The sequence below is a fragment of the Peromyscus eremicus genome, chromosome X (assembly GCF_949786415.1).
Source record: "Peromyscus eremicus chromosome X, PerEre_H2_v1, whole genome shotgun sequence".
NCBI lineage: Eukaryota > Metazoa > Chordata > Mammalia > Rodentia > Cricetidae > Peromyscus > Peromyscus eremicus.
This window is the reverse complement of record NC_081439.1, coordinates 22,428,518-22,439,933: the sequence shown is the minus strand read 5'-3', so window position 1 is coordinate 22,439,933 and position 11,416 is coordinate 22,428,518. Positions and strand designations below refer to the sequence as shown.

Genomic DNA, 11,416 nt, shown 5'->3' with positions numbered 1-11,416 from the left:
TCAATATGTCTAATGTTTACTATGAAAAGTCAATATATCAGTGACCATCTTAGGCTCAATAAAATTCAGTCCCAATTAAGGGCAATAATAAAATAAACTCAGTTATCATTTTTTCCCTAAAAAACAAGAAACAAAAATTCAAAATGCATGATAGCATAAATTTTTTGAGGTTCACTCTGAAGTAAAGGCTATTTAGGATTTTACCCAAATGTCCACAGGCATTGTCATTATATATTTACACAGAAGGCTTTCATTTGAAGTCACCATTCGCAACCTCAAAATATATATATGACAAATTTCCACAATGGGATTTTAGGCTTAAAAGTTGCTGCCTCAAAGTACTAAAAAGAATAAGGGAGAATACTAGTTCTCATTGACCACAGTTCACTTAAAGACCAAGTAACCACCACCTTCCCCTGCCCCCACAAAACTGAGAAGAAGTAGTCATGAACTTTAGAAGGGGAGACAAGGAATCTCAGAGTGTACATAGATCGGATGCTTTTGCCAGTGATCATCCTAGAATTGCTGAGTCCTAACACTAAAACAGCAGGCAGACAAAGACAGTAGGAAGTTGGAGGAGGCTTGCTCCACCTTCAGTATTCCAATCTGGACTACAGTGGGACGTGGCTGAACAAGTAGGACACCGATTCCCCATTGTGGGTTCTTCGAATGGCTTCAGCCAGGATCATTGAAATGTCAATCACCTGAATTGCAAGGGGAAAACACAAAAGGCAGCAGTGAGTTCTAGTTCTCTAAAAGTCAAAAAGCTAGAAAGCCTACAAATGTTTTCTCCAGCACACATACAGTATATTTTGGTCAAACCTCCTCCAGCCATTTCTTTGGGAGTGTCCACACTGAAAATCTTCAGCTGTTTGTGGAGTTTAGCTTTACAGACATCACAACCAGCTGAGGTGACTACTATCAGTTCCTAGGAAGATTTTCATGGATACTCAGGGCTGCTGTTACCCACAGATGGTCCCTTCTTGGGACACTGGTTGTTTAATTAGTTTTCTTTATTCATTGGCAGAGGTTTTTCCCTATTTAGAAAAGATAGCGACTATAATCTTTTTTTTAAGTTACAACTTTCATTTTACTTCTAAAGTTTTTGCTATAATCCAAGCATCCATTTATAAAACATGGCAATGTTTTTCATAAAATATTATAAGGCAAATCCTATATGACCTATCTTTCTATTTGGCTACATTTCAATTTGGAATGCCAACCCAATATGATTTTTAAAACTCTTTTATTTATTATTATTATTATTATTATTATTATTATTATTATTATTATGTGTGTGTATGTGTTTGTGTTTGTGTGATGTGTGGGTAAGCACACATGTGCCATGGCATATATATGGAGGTCAGAAGACAGCTTTGTGGATTCAGGTTTTCTTCTTCTACCTTTAGGTGAGTGGGTTTCAGGGATGGAACTCAGATCACCAGACTTGTGCAATAAGTGCTTACCTACTGAGTCATCTCACTGACCCCAAGAATTTTAAAAACATTGAGTGTCTATCATGGTAAAAGCATATCCATGATCATTTTACCTACCTACCTACCTATCTACATTCCTGTAGAATATCACAAAGTTAAAAGTTTGGAGTTATCTCTGTATCAAACACTCAATTCTGCATTGTGGTTGGTGCAAAGACAGTCATGGATAACATAGGAATGAAACATGAGTATGTGTCAATAAAACTTTATTTAAAATATAGAAGTGGGCTAGACTTGGCCTTTGGATGGCAGCTACTACACTACTGTTAATCATGCATAAAAACATAAGGGATGACTACTCTGATAATTTTCAAACTTGTCTCCTTGTGCTCAAATGACCTCTTTTTTTTCTCATTTGGATCAGAAATTGTGAAAAGCACCACTGTGTTCCACATTCAAGCTTAATGAGGGAACCAGGGCTTCCTCTTAAGACCACAGTGACTGGCCAGGGGTCACTGAAAGATCAATTCAAAACCGAAGCTGCAGTTGTGTCAAGTGTCTACCATCAGCTCTCAGGAGGGACATGAAGAAGTAGGTCCCCAAATATGCTTAGTAGAGCCTTCTGCCTCCCCTACTCCATTTTAGGAGATTATAGATGCAGGAGTGGAGTGTGCTACATAGTAATTCTGTGTTTAACTTTGTTTTTCAGTGTTGAGTATACTAGGCAAGTGCTATACCAAGCTATTTCCCCAATGCTCTTAATGTTTTATATTGTGATTTTATTCATTTGCTACTTCTTTTGTTTCCGTCCTTCTACCCACTGAGCCGTCTCATGGGTGCTATTTGCTCTTTCTTTTTGTTTGTTTGTGAGACAAGATTACGTGCAGCTTGGGCTAGTTTCCTCATGATACTCCTGCTTCTACCTTCCAAGTACCATACATAGATCATTTCCTTTTTTTTTTTTAAATCCTCTTTTGAGATACTGTCTCATCCTTCCTAGGATAGCTTTGAATTTGAAGATGACCATGAGTGCTTGATCTTCTTGCATCTACCTCATCAAGTACAGGAATTATAGGTATGTACCATGACTACTTTATTCAGTACTGGGGCTGGAACCCCCAGACTCATGCATGTTATACAAGCACTCTACCAACAGCATTACATCCCTAGCATCCTTCCCTATCCTCCATTTTCTTCCTTCCTTCCTTCCTTCCTTCCTTCCTTCCTTCCTTCCTTCCTTCCTTCCTTCCTTCCTTCCTTCTTTTTTGCTATTTCCAAATAGTGACCACTGACCTCTTAATCCTGGCCTTTCTCACGGATCTAATATGACTGATAGCCCTTCTGTAACGAGAAGCTTCAGTTTCTATTAGCATCTGCCTTAGCAAACAGAAAGCTGGATACTATGTTAAAGGTCTGAAGCAGGTGCCTTGATGCATGGTTCTGCCTGTGGTATATAGATAGTACCTGAATCTTGGAGCAATGTTTCATTTTGTCCTCTTGTGGAATTGTGTTGGTGACAACAACAGCTTCAAAGGCAGCATTATTTATTCTGGAAATAGCTGGCCCAGAGAAGATTCCATGGGTAAGGATAGCATAGACTTTGGTGGCACCAGCTGAGAGCAACCTTCAAAACAGAAGACAAAAAGTTATGAGGGGCATTGCATACCTGTAACCCTAGCACTAGGAAGACTGTGAGTTAAAAGCAAGCCAGAGCTACTGAGCAAAGTCTTGTCTCAAAAAAAAAATGAAGTGTCCACAAATATTCAAATATTCTTGAAATACTCTACATTACTAGTGAGAAGTGTGACCTATAAAAAAAAATAGGACAAAATCCATTTGCATTTATTAGCCCAAACTAGGGTCTTTTAAATGTATGTGTTAGCAAAATGCTCTGTGTTCCATTAAATCAGGATTATCAACCCTGATATTTGGATCTATATAATTCTTTGTCATATGGGCTATCTTGTCTATCATGGGAAAGTTCAGTAGCATCCCCGGTTCACACACTAGCAACATTCTCATGTCCTTAATTGTGACAAGCAATGATATTTTTAGACAATGTCAAACACTGTCTAGGGAAAGAACTGTTTGTGTTGAGAACCACTGATTTCAACCAATAGTGCCAAAGCATGTGATGTGTAATCAAGTCAGAACATTACCAGTGAGAATGAGAGCATCTCCAATTGTATTCCACAGCTATGTGGGGCAAGGGAGTGGGTGGGGTGCTCCTATCCTGCCAAGTATAGCCTATGGAAAGCCACATGAGTTATGAGGCTAACCCAAACGTTGAGCTGTAAGAAGCAAGGGTACAAACAAACAAAATCCCTGTTTTTCTGGGCCGAGTTTCTAGGGAAACACCTTCTCCGATCCTCTTAAAAATGACCTGAAAGTCCAACCTAGAAAATGAAAATGCCCATGGATTGGTGGTATTTGTTTTTCCTACCAGGGAAAGAGGACTGAGAAAAAAAATGAGCCTAGAGTCTCCTGTGGCCTAAAACTCTACTGTCAACTCGTCAGCAATAATTAAGAAAATAGGTTAAATTTCAAATAATAGATGCCCCATGGGTAAATGCACTTGTGACCAATCTGACAAGCTGAGTTCAATCCCTGTGACTCATTGTGGAAAGGGAGAATTGAGGCACGAAAGTTGTCTTCTGACCTCCACTACTATACCATAGCATGCATGCCTCAACTTGTGTGCGCATGCGTGTACACATGCACATGTGCGCGCGCACGTGCACACACACATACACACACACAAACACACACACACACACACACACACACACACACACACACACAGAAATAAATACAATAAAATTTTACATGGATGATTTTTTTTTCCTGAGATGTTTTCTTGTCTTTCTTGGGATCACTTACTTATCTGCAGCATGGCAGATGGTACCACATGTGTCAGCCATGTCATCCACCAGGATGGCCACACGGTCCTTCACATCGCCCACCAGAACCATCCGGTCCACTTCATTTGCTTTCTTTCTCTCTTTGTGAATCAAGGCAAATTCCACATTCAGCCTGTCTGCAATTGATGTAACCCTGTGGAAAGATGCAAAGGAACATGCCAACACCATCCATCTAAGAATTTATTATTGGGCACTAGGCTGGGGAAATAGCTCAATTTTTCATTGTTTGCCTTGGAAGAATAAGAACCTGTTCAATCCCTAGAACCCAAGTTAAAAGCCTTTGGGAGGTAGAAATAAGCAGATTCCTGGGTCTTGCTGGCTAGCATGTCAGCCTATTTAGTGAACTCCAGGCAGGCCCTCAGTGAGAAACCCTGTCATAGACTGTTCCCTAGCAAGTATGTGCCCCAAAGTTTCATCTCTAGCAGTGCAAAAATAATAAAATCTGTATTTGAAAAAATATTTTAGGAATGCAGGATACTCAAGATAATGAAATTAGAATCAGGAACTCACTGAAAAGGATTAGGTCACACTTGTGACACCAGGCATAGTCGAGACTATACACTGCACAATCCATGTGGAAAAAGACACCAATGATGACCTCTGCCTCTGTTATAGCTTGCCACAAATGTCAAGGCACCCTGGCAGTTGACTAAGACTGCTGGTTAAGAAACTGATCCTCGAACTGTTAGGATTTGGGAGTCCATTTAAAACTCACAGGCACAACTTAAGACAAGTTACTCAGGACTTAACTATTTGCTTGGTTTCTGGAATGAAGGTAGGGACAAAAGTCTTTGTTAGCATATCCACGCAATTTGTAGGCTTGTGAGGAGGGGCTTCATTGAGACGTAAGGAGACTCTGTCCAGGTGTGCTCAACCTGAAGTTTGTAGGCTGCATGTTTCCAAGGACAACTATGAATATGGCCCAACACAAAATTGTAGACTTACTCAAAACATGAGATTTAAAAAGAAGGTTTATTTATTTTTGTTTCATATGGATGTTTTGCCTGGTGTAGCATGTGCATACAGTGCCTATGGAGTCCAGAAGAGGGTCCTGGAGCTCCTGGAACTCATAGATGGTTATGAGCTACCATGTGGGTTCTGGGAAAAGAACCTGGGTCCTCTGGAAGAGAAACCAGTGTTCTTAACAGCTAAGCCATCTCTCAAGTCTGAGATATTTTTTAAGAGCACATGAAGTTGGGAGGGGAAAGTGGTGGGAGAAATGGGGCAGGAATTGGAGGTGAGGGGAATGAGGATTTGATCAAAACCTTATATGCATGTGTGGAATTATCAAACACTACAAAAATGAGATTTAAAAATAATCTTCCATTGCACGGTTCTTAAGTGTAAACTTTCTATATGACAATGAGGTGCTATAATGTCAGAAGGCTGGCCACGCCCACCTAAAATCTAGTTCCTCTGCCATCTAATGTGACTGTTCATTGTTGCCAACTCAGGAGAACCTGAGTATACAAGAGAAAGAGAAGTGATAGTGAGTGAGCCCATGGGATTTTGGATTTGTCGGTGAAAAATAAACTTTGATGATGAAGCTTCTTTTAAAACAATGCATAAATACAATGTGACATTAAATAATAATAATCAGTCACAAGACAATTCAGGCTAAAAAAAAAATGGAAGAACTAACACAAATACACCCTAACTTAGGAAGCAGTGCATGGAGGATATCCTTTTAATATAGGGCTATTCATCATGTCATCCTCAGATGACAACCAAGAAAGGAGTGTGGACTTGCATCAGGACAAAGTAAGTGGATAACTGTCGGAGAAAAGCCACGTTCTGTCACTGAGAAGGCAGCATGAAGCAGACATAGTTGGTACTCTATCCAGATCACCATGCCCCAAGTCTGAAGACTTTCAACATGGCAAGTAGTTCAGAAAATTGTAAAATACATATAACATAGACTTTACCTTTTAGACCACTTAAAGTGTACAATTTCATGGCATTAAGTGTATTCACAATGATACACAGCTCTGTCTAGTTCCAGAACATGCCACAAAACCAAAAGGAAACCCCACACCTATTAACTCGTGCTGCTATGCCCTGAGTATCTTTCTTCAAATCTTTTGAGCATTAATCAGAGAGTAGAATTGCTTGAACATACGGAACTCTACACAACTTATTCAGTCAATATTTTCACAGCCTCAAGATACTTTTTACTCAATATGACCAAAGAAAATGAGACAACCTCTTTTTGCTTTTGTGTGTGTGTGTGCGTGTGTGTGTGTGTGTGTGTGTTTATGTGTGTGTGTATGTGTATGTGTATGTGTGTGTGTAAATGTGTGTAGGTGCACATGCTCATGCATGTGCAGAGGCCAGACAAGGATATGGAGTGTCCTATTCTACCATTCTCCACTGTATCACTTTGAGACAGAGTTCTCATTAAACCTAGAGCTTGCCACTTTGGCTAGGGTACCTGGCTCGCAACTTCCTCGGAGCTGCCTCTTTCTATTTCCTAGTGCTGAGATTACACAGGTGCAGCCATGCCCAACTTTTACTTGGGTGCTAAGGATTTAAACTCAGGTCTCCATGACATTTGGGGCTGCATTTTGGCCCTCTGGAAGATTAGGCAGCTTGACTATCCTTCCTAATGGAAAGAACCACAAAGGTAGATAATGCAGGAATTTGAGGGAACTATCATTACAAATGTATCCCGAAGCTGAAATGGTAGAACAAAACAGTTGCGGCAGAGATGGGAGAAGCAGGTGACCACTGAAGCTCTCCTAGGAGACTTAATAGTCTTTAAACAAGTGTGTGTGTGTGTGTGTGTGTGTGTGTGTGTGTGTGTGTGTGTGTGTGTACACACATGCATTCATGCACACAAGTGCTCACAGGTGCCAAAATTCGGCATCAGATCCCCTGGAGTTGGAGTTACGGGTGGTTGTGAGCTGCCTGACACGAGTGAGTACTGGGAATCCAGCTCTGGTCCTCTACCAGGTAAGAATGGCAAGTGCTTTCTAACCACTGAGCCATCTCTCCAGGCCCCTAATAATCTTAAGCTTCTGCTTCGCTGCTGGGATTGTTGGGGTGGTGGTGTTGAGAGAATAAACCTAGGACCAGGTGAAATAAGAATCTAACAGGAAAGTCCCGTGTAATACAGGGATGCCACCCATTTTCCATCCAGCATAGCAAGCAATGAAATCCCATCCGGCTACCTCAGTGGGAACAGGAAGGACATTAGCCCTGCCTCATTTCCGATTCTGGGTGAAGGTCAGTTCTTTTTAGAACACTCTAAACCACATCTCCACTCTCCTGACGGTTGCTTATTTCAGTTCCCATTATACATATGATGAAAACCCTCAAGCAGAGGGGTAGTTCTCCAAGGGAACCAAAAGAAATATGTGCAAGTCCTCTCAGGATTACAAAGAAATTTCTGCAAAAAAGGGGGACATAAGACATCCAAGAATATCAAAACACAGTAGCTAACAAAATGAAAATATCTAAGATAGAGTAGATTAAAGATGAGATGAAGTTATAGTCCAGAATGTAACACACACACAAAAAAAACAAAACAAACAAAAACAAAAATAAAAAAAACAAAAGAGGAAGGAAACATGTAAACGGAGCTCAAAGTCATGAACAGCAGAGTGACAATGTGACAGGAGTAGCTGTAGTCTGTCAAGAGAAAAAAAGGAGGCCGCGGAGATGGCTTAGCTGGTAAAGTGCTTGCCATGTATACACAAAGACCCGAATTTGAGCCCCGGCAGCTACCTAAAAGGTGGATATGGTGGTGTGTGCTTGTTATCCCAGTTCTGGGGGAGGTAGAGATGAGGATTTTTGGGGCTCACTGGTCAGGCAAGCTGACTAACTGGTAACTCCTGGTCACAGTGAAAAAGCCTATCTCAAAAAAACAAAACAAAACAAAAAAACAAAAAAAAAACCAAGGCAGATAGCTACTAAAGAATGACACTCAAGGCTGACCTCAAGTGCGCGCGCACGTGTGCACACACACACACACACACACACACACACACACACACACTTCAAGAAAATAACACCTGAGAAATTTCCATAACTACTAGAAGACATGCTACGCTGACCAATAAATAAATGCAGTAAATGAATTCTCAAGTAATTGTAATAACAGAAGAACAGACATCTTAAAAGAGATAAAATTGGTCCCCTTGAAAGGAATAGCTGTCAGACTAGCAGCCAAATTCTCAGCATCTACCACGAAGTCTGGCTATGAGTTTATAGACATTAAAATTGTACTTCACTGTAAAGGCAGCATGAAGATATATTCAGGCAAACTATACAGCCTGAAAACTCAATTCTAAAAGTCCACAATAGGAACCAAAACTCTAGTCATCTCAGCAGACATCCTTCCTTTCTCAAGGTGTCCATCTACCAACAGTTTCCTTACTTAAACAGTTGCTTGGAAGAAGAAACCTGTAATTTGAAGGCAGGCAAAAATTTTGCCCCATAATCATCTTCAAGTATATACTATGCACATGCCAATTTCATGATAAACCTTTTAAACTCGGATTAGGGAAAGGTGGTCTCTCAGAACACAAGACAGCATTTTTTTTAAAAGGCACTTGAGCAGATTCTGTAAAATGTAGATACTGAGTAATTCGTATTTATTTCATAAGGAACAGGAAGGGCCCTGGCCCACAGTATAGAAATGGGAGATACTACCATTTGTGGCTGAAGTTCTAAGCCCATGAAGTCCAGGTATAAGCTCAGAATCCCACTGCAAATAGGCAGGCAGAAAGACAGAGAGGCCAGGGAAAGAAAGTGAGCTATGTGGCTCTTGGCACTGGGGCACATGGACATCGGATCTGGGTGGAGTTCCAGCCATGTAGGTTAGTTGCTGGTTCATGTAGCATAAGAGAAAGGGAAAGATTCCAGCCCCCAATCCCGTGGGTCACTGTAATATTATCATTTCCTGAGATAGGTACATGTAACTAATTGCATACACACAATGGAGACTCAATACATGCCCCTAATAAGTTAATACAACAAATCACACTGAAATCTTAGGTGGAAAGAGTTAGGATAAACATTATGTTTGATTGGTGCATGTATGTGTGGAAGCTAGAGGTTGGTGTTGGGTATGTCTTCCTTTGTCATTCTCCACCTTATCATTGCAGACAGGGTTCTCACTGAACCTGGAGTTCACTGTTTTGGCTAGACAGCCTGACCAGCAAGTCCTTGGAATCTGTGTGTCTCTGCCTTACTAGTGTTTGAGACACACACTGCCACACCTAAGCTTTTATGTTGGTGCCAGGGATACAAACTCAGGGAAATATGTTTACACAGCACGTTTATTCACGGAGTAATCTTTCCATATACACATTTAAATGTTATTTATTAGTAGTATGAGTGTGAGTACAGGCATGTACAGATCACTCTATGCCTGTGGAGGTCACAGGACAACTCTTGGAAGTTGTGGATTCTGGGGATTGAATTCAGGTCACTAGACAGACTTGCATGGCAAGCACGTTTATCTGCTGAGCCATTTCACTACCATTTCCAGACCCATATATGTGGTTTTGATTTCTTCTAGTCACATATTTCTACTCTTTTCTCTTTGTGTGTGCATATGAATTTTCAGGATAGCTAATACACTAAATTCTTCATACTTGTGTCCCTAAGGTTATAAAATAGTTAAATTGTTTTTTCCTTCCAACTCTAAATTTGTATAGCACATGATCAAAGAGCACATAATTAGAAAACGTTTACATATTAAGCACCCAGTAATACAACTAACTGTAAAGTGATGTAGGAAGTGGATGAAACTGGGTGCTTAATACATACATACATACATATATATACACACGCACACATATATACACACACACACACACACACACACACACACACACACACACACACATATATATATATATATATATATATATATATATATATATATATATATATATATGGGATGCTTCTTTCTTATTGGTCTATGCTTTATAGGTGATCAACTCAATAAAGCTCCAAAGACTACCCAAGAGTGACCTCCTGTGGCAAGACAAAGACAAAGCTTTACTTGAAAAGAATTTGGCCCCAAAGCTTTCTTTAAAACATCAGCCTTAGATTTCCCAGATAGACGATATTTTCTCTAGTGAAATATGACTTTTTGCATTAGGCAAAGAAACCAAAGATATCATCCACTATATATAAATATATATATCACACACTACCTGCCAGGGTGTTCCAACAGGACTGTCAGTTGGAGAATAGCTCATTCCAAAATAGGATGATGACAAAGAAGTATAGCAGACACTTAAGGTAAAGAAAAAGGAGGTGACCCAAATTCCCTCCTAAAGAACTGGTCTTTCCCAGCAGAGGGAGCAGGGGTGGCCAGATGAGAATGCTCTGGGAAGTTGTAAACAAAAGAGCATTTTAAACTTGTTCACTTACTTACACTTATTTACTCTGGTCTAGTCTCTCTCTCTCTCTCTCTTTCTCTCTCTCTCTCTCTCTCTCTCTCTCTCTCTCTCTCTCTCTCTCTCTCTCTCTCTGTGTGTGTGTGTGTGTGTGTGATGTAATGTACATATACATGCCTAGTGCTTACAGACAGCCATCAAATTTATTGCTCTATCAATTCCTACCTTATATTTTGAGGCAGGGTCTCTCACTGAACCTGGAGCTAGGCTGACAACCAGCAACTCCAGTGATTATTTATTCTCTACCCCTCACATGCTAAGGTTACAGGGGGATGCAGCCATGCCTGGATTTTTAGACAGGCATTGGGAACTTAAACTTAGGTCCTCATGCTTGAGCAGAAAGAGTGCTTACCCACTAAGCATCTCCCAAGCCCTCTTCTGTGATTTTTGAAAGGAGGAATTAGCAAGTAAATAGAAGAACTTGGTATATAATAAAAGATGTTGTTTTAAACCAATAGAGAAAGGATGGATAATTTAATAGTTCTTGAATGACTAGATAGCTGGTAGAGGAGAGGGGAATTAGATTTTTATTTTACTTTTTATTTCTCAATAAATGTCAAATGCAAGAAAAATCAGAACATTAAAAGAGAAAAAGAGGTCTTTAAAAATATCCAAAATCACAAGAGAAGAAAAATTTTAAGATAAA

The 11,416-nt window shown here is 40.1% G+C and overlaps 1 protein-coding gene across 1 annotated transcript in view; it reads right to left on the bottom strand.

Annotated features, from left to right (window-relative positions):
• Window positions 1-323: 323 nt before the first annotated feature.
• Prps2 (phosphoribosyl pyrophosphate synthetase 2) overlaps window positions 324-11,416 on the bottom strand; it is a 34,384-nt gene continuing 23,291 nt past the window's right edge. The window contains exons 5-7 of the mRNA XM_059250587.1: window positions 4,317-4,490; window positions 2,901-3,060; window positions 324-704 (exon numbers count right to left, since the gene is read on the bottom strand). Of these exons, the coding sequence (XP_059106570.1) occupies window positions 612-704; window positions 2,901-3,060; window positions 4,317-4,490 (427 nt within the window). The 3' untranslated portion in view covers window positions 324-611. The remainder of the gene's footprint in view (window positions 705-2,900; window positions 3,061-4,316; window positions 4,491-11,416) is intronic.